This window comes from Quercus robur, chromosome 1 (genome assembly GCF_932294415.1).
Source record: "Quercus robur chromosome 1, dhQueRobu3.1, whole genome shotgun sequence".
NCBI lineage: Eukaryota > Viridiplantae > Streptophyta > Magnoliopsida > Fagales > Fagaceae > Quercus > Quercus robur.
In genome coordinates, this window is record NC_065534.1 from 8,101,161 (window position 1) to 8,120,960 (window position 19,800).

A 19,800-nucleotide genomic window follows, 5' to 3' on the forward strand; every position below is an offset into this window, starting at 1 on the left:
CTTAAATGAACCACTTCAAGAATGTATTATAATTTTATTTTATTTGTGGTTTACATTTCATTTATCATAGAATATTTTTAAACCAATGTTTTTATATAGCACCAAAATTAATATGATATTAATTTTTATTTCTAATACATGCATTATAGTATCAATGGATGAGAATGTAGTTGCAAGTGAGAGTCACTACTTTACTCCAAAAAATTGTTTTGACTTAAATGAACCCCTTCAAGAAGGTATTATAATTTTATTTTATTTGTAAATTTACGTTTCATTTATCATAGAATATAATGTTTATATTTTAAACTTTTGTTTTAATATAGCACCAATGGATGACAATGTAGATTCAAGTGACACTTATCAACTTGTTCCAATGGATTGTTTTGACTTAAATGAATTGTCTCAAGAAGGTATTATTATTTTCATTTTATTTGTAATATATAATTCATATATCATATAATATGATGTTGATTGTTTTTTTTTATTTTTGTTTTAATATAGCACAAGTTGATGATGATTTGATTGCAAGTGAGATTCATGGAAGTGTTTCAAAGAATTGTGTTGAATTAAATGAACTTCCAAATGATGGAAAAAAATAATAATACTTATGGAGATGAAATAATTGATTGGAATGAATGTCCAATAGATAAAATGGTAGTTATTAAAGAACATGAAGATATAAATTCAATAGAAAATGAGTTTGAGCCTTTTGTTGGACAATGTTTTCCTAGTAAAGAAAAAAATTTCATTTTCTATAAAAATTATGCAAATCGATATGGTTTTACAATTCGAAAAGGTCGTACTGAGAAAAAAAAAAGAAAAAAAAAAAGAAGGAGAAACAGTAAGATGTGATTTCTTTTGTCATCGACAAGGTAAACAACCACTAAAAATAGTGGATCCATCTAAGGAGCAACAAAATAGGAAGTCTTTAAAATGTGGATGTAAAACTCATTTAAGTATCATTTTGCGAAGGTCATTTGATATTTTTCCTCGAGAATGGCATGTCACTAAGTTTGTTGTAGACTACAATCATGATTTGTTCTCCCCCTTTAAAAGTGAGATTTCTTCCAACCAATCGAGTTATCACTATAGATGATAAAAAACACATTTTCTTATTGAAAGAAGCTAGACTTTCAATTAGAGAGGTAATGCGTGTTATGGAACTTAAGAGGCATTTGAAAGATGGACAACTTCCATTTTTTCAAAAGAATATTCGTAAGAATGATGCCATGAATCTTCTACAATTTTGCAAAGTTGCTAAAGAAGAGAATTCTAGATTCCAATATGCATTTACAACCGACGAAGAAAATAGATTGGAGCATATTTTTTGATCACTTACTCATTGTTTTGATTGATACCAAAAATATGGAGATGTGATTTTTTTTTATACTACTTATAAGGTGAATGCTTATGATATGTCTTTTGGTATTTTTGTTGGTGTCAATAATCATGGAAAGACAATTCTTTTTGGTTGTACACTTCTTCGAAATGAAACAACAAGTGTCTTTCGATGGTTAATGAAGGTACATTCCTTGTCTTACAAATTTGTACAATTATTTTTTAAATTTATTTGATTGATTAGTAGAATAATAACGTATATCTTTTGAAATATTTCATGCTTTAGTAAATTTGTATTTGATTAGCAAACTTTTGCATACTTAAAAAAGAATCAACCCAAGGAAATTTTGACCGACCAAGATCCATGAATTACAGAGGCAATATCAAAAGAATTGCCGACTACAAAGCATGTCTTTTGTATATGGCATATTACAGCTAAATAAGGTTGCTGCTCTCATTAATTGTCCTCCACTCTCAAAGACAAAAGGTCACCCAAAGAAAAAACGAATGAAAGGTGGAAGAGAATTGGAAAAGAAAAAGAAGTCTTGTGGCCTTTGCAAGCATGTTGGCCATAACATCTCAACATGTCTGGAGAAAGATAATTGTACTTACTCAAATGGTGCGGAAAAAAGAAAAAAAAAATGTACTTCAAGTGAAATTGGATTAAATCCAATATTTTCTTTGAAATGTTAGAGCATCTCCAATAGATTGGCTAAATCTATTTTTTGGAGAACAAACCCCAAAAATCAGCTCCAACAGATTCTCCAAATGCAAAACTTTTCCAAATTTTTTTTGAAGTTGTTACAATGCTTCTCTAGATATAAAAAACACTGTAGTAACTCAAAATGAATTTTTCTACTTAAAAAAATTATACAACTCAATAAAAAAATAATTCTTTCTCTCTCCTCTCACAACAACTACAAAAACAACAATCCTTTCTCTCAAAAATCTCTAAATTCAAGCATAATCAAAATACAAACTCAAAAACACAATATTAAAATTAATCAAATCATAACAATAAAAGCAAAAAAAAAAAAAAAAAAAAAAAAAGACAAAAGCCATCTGACCCATTTGGGCTACGTTGGGGAGGAAGACGAGCAACAGCGGAGCGGAAGGCGCAGCTTGGCAAAATGAACACTGATTCTGCACCTGCCTGTGTCCTTCAATCAATGGTGGAGCAAGCAAGATATCTCTCGCTTGTTCTTTCTCTGTTTCTTATCACATAGAGAGTTAGGGATGTTCTAGAATCAAGTAGAAAAAGAAAAACGAGAGAGAGAGAGAGAGAGAGAGAGAGAGAGAGAGAGAGAGAGAGAGAGAGAGAGAGAGCTAAAGAAAGTGATCTAGAATCAAGTAAAAAAAAGAAAAAGAAGGGAGGATAAAGATAGGAGTGGGATTCGTGTGTGGTGGAGAAAAAACAAGAGGAAAAAAAAAAGAAACGTATGGATGAAATTAAGAAAGGAAAAATAATATAAAGAATAAGAAATGCTACCACAATATTTTCACAATAAATTTTAAGTAACAGATTGTTATTCGCTAATATTGGTGAGCAAAAAAATAATTTCAGTGGTGGGTTCAAATTAGAACTAGTAACAACTTTCCACATAAGATTTTATCGTGATTCTTGTGAAAGTATTGCGAAAAATGTTGTAGATATAACACTTCTCATTGAAAAATATAGTTGTTGGGAATGAACATAGGAAGAATAAATGATGATTAAAAAAAGAATAAAGAATGAATGAAGAAATAGTATTTAAATGAGATAAAGAAAATGATAGAGAATCTGTTGGAAAATGTATTTGAAAAAATAGGTAGGTAAAAGCTAAATGTCACTATTTATTGTCCAAACAGTACAAAAATTTAGATAAACTGCTGGAGATGCTCTTGGGCATAAACTCTTGAGCTTGTAAAAGAAAAAATTTATGACAATATTGTGTTTGTTAATTTTGACAATATTATGTCATTGGACAATATTAATTTTGACAATATAACGCCTTTGTTAATCTTGACGCTTCTCTTTTTTTTTCTTTTTTTGGTTTTACATTTCCATTTTGACAATATTATGCTAGTGAATATTCACATTATCATTTTCAATATTATGTTATTGTACTAAAACGCTTCTTCCTACCTTTTATTTTATAATGAATTTACTTAAAATTTTATAAGGGATTCAATAAATACTAATTTAAATTAAATATTCTTGAAGAAATTTAAATCATGCTTAAATTGCCCATTTATAAGGGATTCAAACCTAAACTCTAATCCATGCTAATATTACATTGTTAGTCCCTAATATTTATCTAATAGTGCTTTAGTCCCTAAAGTATCATGTTATTGGTCTTTAAAGTATCAACTTTGACAACTTAATGTATTTGTTATTTTTTTAACTTTCTTTTTTGGTGTATCCATAGCATAAACAATTCAATCAAAATTAATATTTTTCATCGGGTTGAGGAGTATTTTTAATTCTACCCACCATAGTCAGGTTGAAAAAAGATCTAACCCAACCTTGCCCACCTAGATCAAGTTGGAATTTAAAAAATATATATACTTAATTGAGCATTCAAACAATACCAATACAAACAACACCGATACAAATAGGAGCAAACTTATAACCTAATAAACCTAAGCCTATTACCAAACTAACACAAACTATTTTATTAGTACTTCAAAGTTAGTACGATATTATATAGCTCTATCCTAACTCGGTTGATACACAAAAGAATAAATAATAAAATTATATAATATATTTTTAAAATATATATTAAATATAGGTGGGTCAGGTTAGGCGAATTTGTTGACCCACCAACTTCTAAAAATTGACCCAAACCAATAGGTTAGGTTGAATTGGATCGGTTTTGGCATATCAACGACTTGGTTACACACCTATAGCCTCTTATAATAGAATAAATTGAAAGTTCAAAAACGTGTACAAAAACACTTTTGAACGTTTAGACCCCCAAAAACCAACTTAACCAACACAAGCAATATGTCAAACAACAAGTGTGCGGAAACTTAACATATGCTATAATATGAAATTGGTTAAACAACTATCTAAGCCATAACAAAATAAACCACAGCAGATAATGTAAAGGCAGAGATAGAGAGGAAGGAAGATGCAAACACAAAGATAACACCCGATGTGTTATCGAAGAGGAAACCGAAGACCTCGGCGAAAAACCTCTCCGCCGCCCTCCAAGCGGTAATCAATCCACTAGAAAATACAGTTGGGATACAAGGACAGCAATAAACCCTCCAAGCCTAATCTACCCAGTGCACCTAAGCCCTCCAAGCTTCTTGCTCCAACGAGGTTGCGCCGAACCTTTTTCTTTTCTAGCTTCCCGGATTCCGCTACTACACCGTAGCATCAACCAATGAAGATTGGCTCCTTCCTAACTGCTTCCCAGAACTCCAAACGACTGTCTCACAGAGATGATGATGGTGAGAACTAGGTTTGGTATAATACCTCTCAAGGATTTGACAATGGAGAGGAAGAGAGTGAGGGAATTTGATGAGACTCTAAGGTATAGATTGTGGGTGAAACAATCTGGTTTTTCTTTAGGGTTTCTCTCTCAAAATTCTCTCTGGAAGCTCTCTTTCAATCGTGGGTTAAAGGGGTATTTATACTGGAGTGAAGAGGAATGTGAAACGTCAGGTTTTTCCAAAACAGGGGTGGCTCGCGGCTTGACCTCGCGGCTTGACCAAGTCGCGAGATCCAGTCGCGAGTTAACCGTATGGCCAGTTGTCCTGTTTTGTCCTGTAGTGCTCCAGCTAGCATGACTGTTCATCTTCCAGCATGCTTGGCACGTGTGCAGCTTCTGGCGGCTTGCAGCCGCGAGTCCACCCGCGAGTCCCAGCCGGGACACTACCCGCGAGTCCCAGCCGCGACACTACCCGCGAGTCCCAGCCGCGACACTCTGTTTTCTTGCACACTCTTGAGCAGTCTTCACTCTATCTCACTCACTACCCTTACAACAAACCCACCTAAATACAGGGTTACTAAATGCTGAATTACAAGCAAATTTGGCACGGAATAGAGCCAATTAGATGGTTGAATAAATTCAACCTTACATAAATAAAGTGTAAAGAGTTGAAAAAGAAAATTTAAGATTTGAGTTTCCTCTAAGATCGGTTTTCGTCTTCTTTTTTCATCTTTTAATTTCTTAATTGATCTTCCTATCTTTTTCTCATTAGTTTTCATTAGTTTTTCTTTTTCGTTAATGGTAGATAAAAGAATATTAATGTCACTAGTAGGTCCAGATGAAAATCAATAACAACTTACTATGTAAACTTTATTATGAAATTGTTATGAAAATATTGTGTAAATAGCACAATATTTTTTTTTTAAAAGAAAAATAGCACTAATTTAAAAAGTTTGGAGATACAATAAAGGACAAAGTTTAGCTAAAAAACTTATTGTACCTTAAGGCTATAACTTTACTCAGTAAAATAAATATTGCTACATATTTTGAAAATCTAACCGTTGAATTGCATGTTCTACTCTACATGCTCTTAATACACATGCCAATTTTTGTGTCAATCAGATATTATTTACTATATGATCTATAAGCTTAAATGTTATGCATTTTTTTTTTTTTTTGAGGAAATAAAGTGCATATATTATGCATAATTTTAAACCATAAAAACTTGTAATTTAAAAAATTTATTGATGACATAGCTATTAATCTTTATTTTTCTTGTGAGATGGTTTTTTTTTTTTTTTTTTGGATCTACTGATGTTGGTTGTTTCCTGAGGATTGTGATTTTAGTTTTTCTTTTTTTCTTTTTTCTTTTTTCTTTTTTCTTTTTTATTTTTTCTTTTATGTTGGTTGTTTAATGTGAGAGGACTGTAATTTCATGGTTTTTTTTTTTTTTTTTTTTGGTAAGATGTTTGGTGTTGTTATCCTATGAGAGACGCATTAGTTTTCAAATTTTCCTGCGTGAGACGCTTGACTAAGGCTTGAGTTGATAAGAGACGTAAGAAAGGGTACTTTGGTCTCTTTATTCATTTTTATTTTTTCCTATAAAGCTGACCCACATTTGGTAAAAAGACTACATAAAGCTATCTAAGTCTGTAATTTTTGACCTTATTTGAACATTATATCACGTCTTAGTGAGCACATTGTAACCATAATAAAGAAAAAAAACTAATGAAGTATTTCTTATTAATTTGAGGATCCTTAACAATTGCTTTGTGTATTTCCTGATTACTTTGCATTCATTTTTGCTGTTTTCATTGTTGTTCAATACAAGTATTCTCGTTTGCTAGTTTATGTGTATTGTAGGAAACGTGCCATGTGCACCACTTGGTTCTTAAACAACCCTTTAGCTGCGGTGAACCAAAGCCCAGTCCACCAAACTATAACTATTTGGCCCAAGATCCTTGGGCCTGTGTGCTAAAGAAAAAGGCACTGTCACACTCGACAAAACTCGGCTCATTTACAGTCCTACTTGCAAGGAAACTCAAACCAACTTCACACTTCACATGCATACTTTTTTACCGTGAATTGGGCCCCCAAATCAGGCTTTCCCAGAAGCTCTGAGGCCTCTCACCTTAAATATTTGGATGTGAGACACTCCCACACCGCAATTCTAGCAATAAATTTAGTACTTGTCTGTCTTGAAAATGTGGTTGGTTCGAGACAAAATCATAGGTATTCATGACTTGAGGACCATAGATATAGAGTTGGTTATTGGAAGTTGGGATCTAATTCTTGGACTAATGACCACTCCCTTTTTCAAATCTAAATATTCATCTAAGAAGGGGTAAAAGTTGTTGCACACTTAGGGTGTGTTTAGATACTGTTTATTTTGCTGAAATTAAAAAATTATTGCTGAAAGTACTGTAAATAAAGGTAAAAGTTAGTTGAAATAATACAGTATGGCCCATAAATAATCCCAAAAATTGTAGTGAGGCCTATGAATAGTAACAAAAATAAGCTATATAGTGAAATAATTTTAATTTTTCATTTTTATCCAAACGCACACTTACTTTCACACATGATATTCATCTAAAAAGTGTGTGTAATTAACGATCCTCATCTTTTTTTTCTTTTTTCTTTTTTTGAGAAAAAATAACATTCCTCAATATGTAGGGATGGCCATGGGTAGGGTATGGATCGGGTATACCCATATCCTACCCGAAAAATTTGCCCATGGGTACCCAAATATCAATACCCATTAGTACCCATGCCCGAATCTTACCTGAATTTATTATCCATGAATATCCATACCTACCCGAAACCCATTTAATTTTTTTTTTTTTTTAATCCAAAACATTTTAACTTAAAAACTAACCAATAGCTTTATCTTAAAAAAGAAAAAACTAATCAATAAAAACAAATGCCAACTGAGCAATATTTTCCTCTGAGCAAACAGCAACAAAAATTACACAATCAAGTCATTGAGCAATATTTTCCTCTGCCTCTTCAGTTGTTTGTCAAGCAAATGCCAACTACTAAAATAAATTTCACAAAATCCCTTAACATGAAGGTCCATGTATCAATAATAATATCCCTTGCAATGCGTTGCAAGGTAGGATACTTACTACCATTATGCTTCCACCAACCCAAAACATCAAATTGTTCAGTTCTGGGTGCCACTTTCTCACTAGTATAAAGTTCAAACTCCAATATAATACCCCTACCCCTTTGGCCTATGTTAGTAGTCGCATTACTAACAAACAAATCATAGTCCCTCATTGTATCATCATGTTCATGTGCAGCACTTGATGTAGATGTAGAAGATAAAGCTTGAGAATAAATTACTCCTCTATCAATGTTTTCTATGACATACTCCACAAATAACTCAAAAAGAAGGTTCTTAACCTTGTCAATTTCTTCGTTAGCCTTACTACCATACATTTTATTAAAATAAAATGTCAATAACATCAATTTATATCTTGGATCTAAAACAATAGCCAAACTCATAATGTCATGAACATCACTCCAATATTTATCAAACTTAGCTAACATCTTTGTTGCCATTTTCTTAACCAACTCATCTTCACTTGAAAGCCACTGATTTAATTCCATCTTCAACCAAAAGACCGAAGGAAAATAATGATTAGTCATAAGGTAGGCAGTACCAAAAAGCAACTCAGTAACTTTATGAAAGTAACCCAACTTCTCACAAACAAATTGTGCTACCTCCCAATCCCTATTAGTTGGAGCAGACTGGTACTGAGGCTCACAAAACAGTAAACGGGGAAAGACATCTTTATAAATCAAGGCAATTGAAAGCATCAAATATGTAGAGTTCCAATGAGTCCTACAATCAAGTACCAGTTCCTTAGTACTTGCAATATGTGATTGGCGAGATATTTTTTCAAAAATTTATGTTCTTTTTGGCGATTGTGTCCAAAAATATACACTACTTCGAACCTTCTCAATACCATCACCAATTACATTCAAACCCTCTTGAACAACCAAATTCAGAATATATGCTGCACAAAGCACATGCAACAATTTTCCACCTAAAATAAGTGAACTAGTTTAAAGCTTATCCAAAATAAGTTTTATCATGCCATCATTGTTGCTAGCATTATCTACAGTTATGGCAGATAACTTCAAATCAATGTTCCAATCAAAAAGACACTCCAAAAGGATTTTAGAAAGAGAATACTTATCATGTGGAGATGGCATACAAATAAACCTAAAAAAAATAAACATAAATATGGTTAACTAAAGAAAGCAGAAAGCTGCAAACTAAAAGTAGAGATACATTTCCTTTAATCAAACATGTAAGATATAAGCAAACTATACAAACAACAAAACACCAGTAGCTAAAAGCTGCAACACCTAAATAGATCAATCAGCAAACTAAAAGGAAACTGGAACCATACTTAAAAATAATCAAACTTATTTTTACGATAAAGTAACAAGACTAAATTTGATAGCACCACTATTATCCACTTCTTAAATTGGTCATGGTTGCATATATAGAAGAAGATTAAAGAGGATCTTGAGGTGGTCAAATCATAATTTGAGATCATACAATTTTATTGAAAGCATAGCAATGAAAACGATTGATTTAAAATGCCTCGAATCCAAATCCCATTCTTCTATACTAGTTAGCTTAATCCAATGGTTTTTATCTAAGTTCCATGGACATACATGATTGGCAACACACGTAATAGAAAATCACTACAAAGATAAGTACCAATCCAATTAAAATCAATTTCTTTAGATTTATGCAGGTTGGGCGAGGGGGTCTAGTGACCATCACACACATAGTATAATGCTTAGGTTCAAACTTAAAAGCCCACTACTTGGATTACCATTGAAGACAACCAACAAACTTAAAAAATACCTTATAACTCGGCTTTCCAAAGTCTAAGAGTCACTTATGTAGTGCGCTGTGATTACCATGAATGACCTGTTACTGTTGTTTGCAGTCCACAAGTCGGTTCTGATTGCAACTTTACTTGCATTCTTGTCAATTTCTACCATAGTCTTCTGCTTCTTTTCATTATAAATTTTTTTGATATCTCGCTTCAATGTGTTTCTTCCTACTATCTCAAAATTTGGCCGAAGACCACCAACAAAATCCCGAAACCCAACATGTTCAACAATTGCAAGAGGATACTCATGCAAAATGACCATTCGAGCAAGGTCCCTTCTCGAAGCCTTCTGATCCTCTTCATTAAAAACACTAGGGCTTGAGATCCCTTTACTTCTTGTCCTATTGTGTTGTTTGACAAGAACTTGCTTCCTAATATCTGTTCCTTCCCTCAAAGGACTTGCTTCCCTCGAAGCACTTGAACAACTTTTTGCTATGTGCAGTTTTAAATGAGTCATCCCTGATGTACTGGCTCCAGCTATAAGTCTTCCACAGTAGCTACATTGGGCCTTAACTTTCCCATCAATATTCTTTTTCTTAAAATGATTCCATACGTCTGAAATTGTTCTTCTTTTAGTGCCTTGTTGTTGTGGATTCTCAACGGGAACAGACTCAACTTCCTCTCCAAACAACGATTGTGATTCTGATGTTGTGCTAGTTGGAGGCCTTGGGGTTGGGGTTGAGGCAAAGGATGTGGTAGACATGTAGGCAACGGCAAAGAGAGAGAGAAAGAGAGAAAGCAAGACAAATAAGATGAGGTCAATAAGATTGAGTACAAAAAATTGTTTCATTAAATTGTTAAATCATATCGAGCTCCAAAATAAAATATTCTCCACTTAATGAAGACAAATCAACATTATATTCACAGAATGGATCGAAACCTTCTACATATAAATATTCAATTATGTTCCGAATGAGATTAAGCAAATTAAGTTAGTGCTGCCTTGTGAAATGCCCAGTATAGATTTTACAAAAATTTGTCAATATCAGAATCCTATTCACAATTGTTAAATAAATTTGTCAACACTCAACATCAGAATTGCACTGCATTTCAAATGTGTACAGAGTACAAACTATTAGTTTTTAAAGAAATGTTCAACCATTAAACAAGAAATTGATAATGCTTGAAGAATTACCAAGTCTTACATGCTCTGTTTGTGAAAAAAACTTAGACAGATTTACTCCTCTCAATAAATAGACATATCCCCATATAGAACCAAACACCTTAATGCAATCAAAAACCAAATCTAACACATTCCCAGTTGATAAAATTCAATCAAAAACCAAATTCGACACATGCCCAACTTAATTCAAACTCTAAAACCAAAATCTAACACACACCCAAACGATATATTCAACAAGACAAGACAAGTAAACAACAAGCAAAGAACAAAAAACCAAACTAGCAAAAGAGGGAAAAAGAATGTCATTTACCTGAGGAAAGAAAGTGGTAGAAAGAGCAGAGACGATGAACGAGGAACAAGAATCAAGTGCAAAATCAATGCCAAAACAAATAAATGTGTGTATATGTGTGTATATGTGAGAGACAGAACCTTCCCACGACACGAAGCAGTGAGGAGAGGTGATAAGGAGAGGTAGAGAGGCAGAGAGTGTGAGTGACGGTGAGAGAGGTTTAGGCTTTTTTTTTTTTTTTTTTTTAAATATGGGTCGAGTTTGGATAATATCCATACCCTACCTATACAATTCGGGTAATACCCATACCCTACCCAGTAAAGCTCTACCCATGAAGAACCGGGTATTACCCGAAATATTTGAATCGGCGGATATCCATTACCCAATGCTTTTTTGAAGTTATGCATTTCTTGCAATCCAAAACATAGGTAGAGAGAGTCAAATGGCAATAAAATTAGATACGATCAACACAGTAGATATAGGCTTCAGTCAGAGAGGGCCTCCATTTTAGAAGTTACTGGATTTCATAATATATAAATATATATATATATATATATATATATATATATATCATGAATCCACTTAAAAAAAAACACCCAGAATACAATCACACAAGCAAAGGCGCATAGAGACCAGCTTATAATCATATAAGAAATTCATTATGATTATTCATCAAAAAAAAAAAAAAAACATTACAAATCATATATTAGTAAATATTCATCACCTCCAAGAAAAGTAAGAAAAATTAGATATAAGCAAAAGAAAACATCATCTTAAACAAAAAGCCACATTATTTGGACTTCCGTAGAGTAGTCTGCTTCTCAAATGCAAGATTAGCTTGCGTTTTTATGCAAATTCTGGACTTCACTTAGCACTTGCAAGCTGAGTGCGGAGGAGTTTGGCGGCAGCAACCATGTTGCTAAGAGCAGGCTTAACTTCGGAATATTTACGTGTCTTGAGACCACAATCAGGGTTGACCCAGAGAATGTTGCTCTCCAGGACTGCAAGCATCTTGTTGATTCGGTCGGCTATTTCTTCAGTGGATGGGATCCTAGGTGAGTGGATGTCATACACACCAGGACCAATGCCAGCACCGTATTTCACTCCATCACGGAAGACTGAGAGAAGCTTCTCATCTGATCTGGAGTTCTCGATGGTGATAACATCAGCATCCATGTCTATGATCGAGTGAATAATGTCATTGAAATGTGAGTAGCACATGTGGGTATGGATCTGTCCAAGACAAAAGAATGTTACAGTTCCACACAGTCTTTTCTTAATATGCAGTAAAAATTCAACTTTTTTAGTGTTTGAATTCTACATTTTAACATTAATAAGAAATACTATTACCTTTTAATTGGTTGTTGTTTTTGTATTATATTTAATTATAAAAATATTTTATAATCTCACATTTAAATTATGTAGTATTTATTAAATTAAACAAATATCATTAAAAATGATAAATTTATATATAATTTTGAATAGCATTCGAGTACTACTAATTTTAAGCTCTACCAGACAATTAGATTACTAATTTTATTCCTAGTAATACAGATTTTATACTAGTACTTATTTTTATTCTGCTCCATTTTAACTCAGCATACCAAATTTGCCCACCATGACAAATATTTCTCACTTATCATGTATCTAAGACTAGTTTAAGATAAAAGAAAGTTAGAAAAGTGAGATGAACCTGTGTTGTGTCATGAACACCACAGTTGGTGATCCTGAAGGAGTGAACTGCCCAGTTTAGATAGAAAGCCTGATCAGACTTCCTAAGAGGCAAACCTTCCCTCAGAGCAGCCTCATCAATCTGGATGACAGTAATTCCAGCTTTCTCAAGATCCTCAACTTCATCCTTGATGGCCAAAGCAATCTGATAGCAGGTCTCAAATCTAGAGACAGGGTGATATGTAGCATTAACCCCATGAAACACAACAGATGCACAAAATAAGAAGGCAAGGTTGTTTCAAATTCGTTTACCTGGGCTGATCATTTCTCACAAATGACCAGTTCAGAATGGTAACAGGGCCAGTCAGCATTCCCTTCATGGGCCGTTTTGTAAAACTTTGAGCTATTGAAGACCAAAAGACAGTCATGGGCTTGGGGCGGCTCACATCACCATAGATAATTGGTGGCTTCACACAACGGGACCCATAAGATTGGACCCACCCATTAACAGTGAAGGCAAATCCAGACAACTGCTCTCCAAAATACTCAACCATGTCGTTCCTCTGAATTTGCAAGATATATTGACAACAAAAATAAGATTTTGAAAAGAAAAAAAAAACAAGCGGTCTAGTAAAACCACCAAGGTGTTCAATTTAAATGCTAACTCACCTCTGGTTCTCCATGTACCAAAACATCAATGTCAAGCTCTTCCTGCAGCTTGACCACTTTGTTAATTTCCTCCTTGATAGCCTTCACATATTCTTCCTCGGAGACCCTAAAAAAATAGCAGGAAGACTGATTTAGATAAGAAACCTAATAAAATTAAAATCAGAAGGGGAGAGACAACACATTTTATACAGGCAGAATGCTCACTTCTTAGCCTTGTACTCACGGCGGACTCTTCTAAGTTCCAATGTCTGTGGGAAAGATCCAATTGTTGTTGTAGGAAGACTTGGAAGATTCAGCTTCTTCTGCTGAGCGTCCAGCCTGGCACTCACATTTGTTGCCCGGCGGTGTTCAGAACTCTTCAAAGCAGCAGCCTAATCAAGAGAGAAGAGCAGTCAGAGCTAAGAATATGCTGACACTGCCTGAAATTCTAGACATCTATATCCATATCTAGGGTCCGGTTAATGTGTGCCCTTAGGGCACATATTAATCATCCATTTTGGGAAAGTTTTTATGAGAAATTGAAAAAACTGTCAAAACAGTAAATTACTTTTTCGTTTTTCCATAAAAAAAATTCCTAAAATAGATTACTAATATATGCCCTAAGGGCACACATTAGTAAATCCCCTATATCTATATATTTTTAAAAACTGAAGCGTAACATTTATTATTGCTACGCTCTAATTAAGCCACATCAGCATCCACGTCATTACCCTTTCTTTTCTTTTTTTTTCAATTTTCCTATAATTGTTTTTAACATTTTTTTAATATTTACACTTCTTCAACCTTTCTCCCTCCCTTACCTTTTCATCTTCCCACTACTTCTCTAACCTTTCTTCCTTCCTTACCTTTTTATCCCCCACTACCATCTAAATTAATATCATTCTTCCTCTTTCTCTTCATCTTCCTTTATTTTTGTCTTTTCTTATTCACTCCCTTACTATAAATTTGTCGTTATCTCTTCTATTCTATGCATAGTTTTTTCTCACAATATAAAGGTTCTCTCTCTCTCTCTCTCTCTCTCTCTCAAATTTTTGGTGGATTTTTTATTTTTCTTGCGTATCTGCTTTAGGTTGATAATTTTTTGTATTCTTTAAAACTCTACTTTGGATTAATGCGATTTAGTTTTGTTTTTTATTTTTGTTCCCTTCGATTGTTAAATGTTATCCTATTGCATTATAAAGAATTAAATATCACATATAAAAATATAATATTATTCTATTACATAGTATGATTTAGATAATTTGGCATTTATTGTAAATTGATATTTCTTCTGTTACATAGCATGATTTTTTATAGTGCTCAATTTAGATATTAAGCTATAAGACTTTACTAATTTTTGTTTATTCTTTAATCCTATGTGATGGACAAAGTATTCTTAATAGTTGTTATGGGAAGACTTTCATCTCGGCTCCCAATCAGGTATTGTCCTCTTTGGAAATGACATTGAGCCTTAGCCCTCAAGGATTTGTTCAATCCCACAACGGGGAGAGACGCCTCCCACTTATGCCTTATAAGGCTTTGGCTTAAGGATGAGTGTACCACTACTACACGTGGAGCAAGTTTCAAAAACTGGCATATGCCTATACGTAGTGCACTCGGGTGGCATCGACCTCAACAATCCAGTCCCGGGGAAGGTGGGGGTTTCCCCTTAAACCCCAAGAGGTGCTTTTTTGTGGGAGGACTTTCGTGTGTAGTAGTGGTCTCAAAAACTGCCATATGTGTAGTAGTGGTACACTCATCCTTAAGCCAAAGCCAAAGGCTTATAAGGCATGAGTGGAAGGCGTCTCTCCCCAATGTGGGATTGAACAAATCCTTGAGAACTAAAGCTCAACGCCATTTCCAAAAAGGACAATATCTAATTGGGGGCCGAAACGAAAGTCCTCCCACAGTTGTATTAGAAGTAAACTAAAATTTCATTTATTTATATAAAAGCACAGGTCAACCAAACGAAATAATCGGATGGGTGACAAATTTTAGCTTTTACAATTTTATTTTAATTATTATTATTTTATAACAATGAATATATAGAAATTTAATTCTTAGATTTTGCTAATAATTGTTTATTTGATAATATGTTTTGGGTGAATAAAACTAAAAGAATAATTTCCAAATTGTATATTTTTTAAAAAATGAATATTTTCGTTAGCTTGCCTTTTGAATTTCTAAGAAAAATTGTATTGTATTCATTTTGGTACGACAAAATTTGTATTTATGACTTATGATTGTTCCTATATTATATTTATGATTGTTCCTATAATAAATAAAAATATGATTACAAAATACATTACTCTTCATTAAATTAGTTTAAATTGTAAAAAAAAATTAATATAACCACCATAAGATAATTAGGGCGTGTTCGCAGCTAGTTAAGGATAAAATTGCACACAAGCACTTACAGCCTTTTGGACAGCCTCATTTGTAACCTTTGGGGAGGATTTTCTCGAAGCCTGGGCTGCAGCATTAGCAGAGAAGAACTCCTGGAGATATAAAGGAAATGAGAAGTTAAAAAGTACTCCAACTGTCTGTAATAGACTATCCACTAAAATTCATCAACAAAATATACTTAAGAGAAAGCAAGCCATATCAGTAAATTTAAAAAATTGACAAGGAAGCTTTCCAAAAACACAGAATACATTTTAGGGGAAAATAAAAATCCCCCACCACCACCCCCCCCCCCAAAAAAAAAAAAAAAAAAAAACATTTGTGTGTATCTATTTAACTTCCCAACAAACAAAAAAGAGTGTATGCATATAATTATGTATATGTGTTTGCTGTCTCTGTGTGTATGTACACCTCAAAAGGTGAGAATGTGGAGGAGATCAATTGCAATTATATTGCAGCACCATAGAGTGAGAGTCTGGAATTCATTTTTCAAATGGAAGCCAATTTCTTTTCTTATTCTTTTGGCTCATTAAAATCTTATTCCTTTAGTTCTTGATGAGCTTAAAATATTATTGCAAAACCATACATATAACTCATCCAATAAAAGAAGGGATGATATACAATGCTCAAATATGGTCACCTATCTAAATGGAATTAGATTAGAAAATAAATTTAAAAGAAAAACTTTTATAAAAAAAGACAAACAAATTTTCCAAATCAAGAAGCCACAACTTCTTGAAATTCTTGTTATAATTAAATGGGAGAACCAAAAGACAGTCCAGACAATGAGCAGGAAAGAGTACCTCATCCTTGTGTCCAGACAATGCCTTGGCCAATGCATTTACTTCAACAATTTTCTGTGCCGCAAATGCAAGCCATGACTTAATCTCTTTATCCAACTTAGTCTCATTCACTAAATCAACCGCAGTGTGAAGAAGAGAGCAGGACGTTGAGACCACAATCTTGTCTGTAGAACATTATAGATTACATAAATTTACTTGCAGCAGATTAACTATGTTTTGGAATCATTAAGTAACACACTCAATGATGAATACCTTTACCAACAATGCCCTCAAGAGCCTTCAGAGTACTGAGGGAAGCTGCAAGATCGTTGGCCCATATATTCCTTCCATCAACAACTCCAGCAAAGAGATATTTTCCCGAAGGAAATCCACCCTTGATCAAATCAAGTGTTTGTGTTCCACGAACCAGGTCAAAACCATACCCAGCTACACCCTTCAATGAGGTGAGAGTCTTGTATGCAGCAACAGGAATATCAGCAAAGTATGTCTCGATCACAACATTTAATCCAGCTAAAGATGACTCTAGTGCAGAATAGGCATGAGTAAAGGCTTCTAATTGATGAGCATCAAGATCCAAAACAAGGGTGGGCTCATCAAACTGGATCCAAGTAGCACCAGCTGCCTTTAATTCAGCCACAACCTCCCTGCATAATGAAAATCATTAATATAGGGGACATTTGAAAACAAACCAATGTCACTGAAATGATAAATACATACTTGTAGACTGGAAGAATCTTGTCAATTAGGGAGAGAAGAGAAAAGGATTTCTCCACACCCTTTGCTGGTTTCGATAGCAACAAGTAGGAGACAGGACCTACAAGGACTGGAACGGTATCAACTCCAAGCTGCATAGACAGAAGAACATTGGTGAACCAAGAACAGTATCAATTTCAAGCTGCATAATCTTTGATTCAAAGACCATGAATGAATTCAGTAAGTTGATGAGAAGTGGCAATCAACACACACGCAAAAAAAATCAAAATTAACAAATAGTTGGAAACATCCAATCAGCTTTTGAGCTCCCCTTTAACATTTAAACATTAAGGATACATGAAGTCAGAGTACTTATTATTGGCTATTCTGTGGCAGGATTCAAACAGAAAAAATACATTCTTCACTTACAAAGGTAATATGATAAGAGACTGATCATCAAGTTGGGAAAGATATGTATAACATCCCATGTTAGTAAGTTTGAAAATTTTATAAATTGCTCCCATAATTATATAACACGCCTCATATACCCTCAACCTTGTTAAGTCAGAGCAAATATATCCTAAAATGTCAATTTGTGATATTATTATTATAATTCAGTTGGAGGATAGGGCAATCACTCTTCCACTGTGTATCACATATATAATGTGATAAGTTTACCTCACACTCATAGAGTTTGCAACAAGCAATTCTACTGCAGCAATTTGATTTTAAAGATTGCATCAAATACCTTTTTAGTTGTAAACAACATCTATGGCAATGCAGTCATTCCAACTTTATAAACACTAGTCTTTTATGTAAATACGAAGTACAGCAGTATCTAAAAACTCACAGCTTTAGCCTCCTTGAATTCTTCTACGGCCTTGTGAGATGCGTAAGAAAACTTAACCTCTGGGCCCAATTCAGGGACAATGTAATGGCTGCACCAATAAACATATATCCATTACACCATTGACAATTATATGTTCTTCAAACTTACCAACATTCTTGAGAGTTGAAACATAGATAATGATATATTACTTACTAGTTGGTGTCAAACCACTTGGTCATTTCCATGGCAGGTACAGAGGCATTCCCTCTAGCCATGGAGAAGTAGACATCAAAGCCAATCTCACCACCGCTCCAACCATATCTAGGGGGAACCGCCCCAAGCATGGCTGTAGTGTCTAACACTTGATCATAGTATGAGAATGTGTTGCTAGGAATGTGCTTGATTCCAGCATCAGCCATCTGCTTCCAGATGGAAGCCCTAAGATCCGCAGCCACTTTTTTTAAATCCTCGGCACTGCTCTTTTTGTCCCAAAAGGATTCCAAGGCAAACTTGAGCTCTCTTTTGGGTCCCATACGGGGATAACCGACAATGTGGGATGCCATAGCTCTGTTCCACCATATTCCAAAAATGCAAACTTTAGATTTACTTGTATGCTTATCCACTAATGTTACACTATCACATTTGCAAACAAACCCATAATAGTTCTTTCAAAGAATTAACATATAAGTACAGTAAAAAAAAAAATGCATAATTGATTTTAGAGAACATATTCAATGGTTTATATTTAAAAGCAATGTTAATTATAAATAAAGACAAATGTATCACCAAGTCTATACCAAATTGAAAAAACCTGCATCAACCCATGTAGTATGAAGAAAAAAATAAGTACAACGTAAACCCGCCAAGAACAACAAACAAAACAAATGGGCAAATTGATAAGAGATAAATCTCCTTTTTTTTTTTACATTAAACATTACACTGAATGCACATAAAACATGAAGCTTAGCATAAACAGAAAGGAATAACGTAAATAAAGCCAAATCAATATTTTTAATTTTTAAGTTCATGATAGCAAATAGCAATAAAAGATGCAACTTAAATAATAATCATTTCATGGCCAAATCACTGAATCCAATTAAAACCCATTACTACAAACTCTCAGATGGTTCAAATCCAATCCATGAATCAACCACTTCTAGCAATCTTAAGGAAAGAAAAATGAAAAAAGAAATGATTTTTATTATACTAAAATCCAATCTAAACTGTTCAAAAACAGAGATCTGAATGAACATAAATCCAAAACCCCAGATTTAAACACTTGAAGATCAAATTCACTGATTTGGGTTCCATGTAACCATTAAAAAAAAGTATAAAAACCAAAACTTTAAGGGAAGATCCAAAAAACCCAGATCACTGATTCATGTATTTCCTCCAATTTTCTCGAGAACCAAACGGTAAACATACACAGCAAGAGAACACAACAACAAGAAGAGGCAGAGATGGGAAGAATGGAAATGGAGAAAATGAATGCAGAGCTTTACCTAGCGAGGAGAGAGAAACGAAGGATTGAGGGACGTTTGGCAGAGAAGGAGAACGGGAGAGAACGAGAAGGCTTAGAGATAAATCTGAGAGGTATGAGGGGCGCAACTCTGTGTGGAGAGACTTGGTTGAGTTGGTTCATTTATACTACTACTAAACTCACCA

The 19,800-nt window shown here is 33.9% G+C and overlaps 1 protein-coding gene across 4 annotated transcripts in view; it reads right to left on the reverse strand.

The window, feature by feature from the left end:
- The window catches only part of LOC126718734 (5-methyltetrahydropteroyltriglutamate--homocysteine methyltransferase-like), a 35,435-nt gene extending 15,635 nt beyond the window's left edge, over positions 1–19,800 (reverse strand). The window contains exons 1-12 of one of the 4 annotated variants that reach the window (XM_050421063.1): positions 19,638–19,800; positions 18,349–18,702; positions 18,157–18,244; positions 17,331–17,458; positions 16,866–17,257; positions 16,614–16,777; positions 15,825–15,905; positions 13,633–13,799; positions 13,429–13,534; positions 13,072–13,322; positions 12,782–12,983; positions 11,952–12,321 (exon numbers count right to left, since the gene is read on the reverse strand). In XM_050421063.1, the coding sequence (XP_050277020.1) occupies positions 11,953–12,321; positions 12,782–12,983; positions 13,072–13,322; positions 13,429–13,534; positions 13,633–13,799; positions 15,825–15,905; positions 16,614–16,777; positions 16,866–17,257; positions 17,331–17,458; positions 18,157–18,244; positions 18,349–18,702; positions 19,638–19,777 (2,442 nt within the window). In that variant the 5' untranslated portion in view covers positions 19,778–19,800 and the 3' untranslated portion in view covers position 11,952. Of the gene's footprint in view, positions 1–11,708; positions 12,322–12,781; positions 12,984–13,071; positions 13,323–13,428; positions 13,535–13,632; positions 13,800–15,824; positions 15,906–16,613; positions 16,778–16,865; positions 17,258–17,330; positions 17,459–18,156; positions 18,245–18,348; positions 18,703–19,637 lie in introns of those variants that run through there. The other 3 variants (XM_050421073.1, XM_050421079.1, XM_050421087.1) reach the window with 3 other exon arrangements.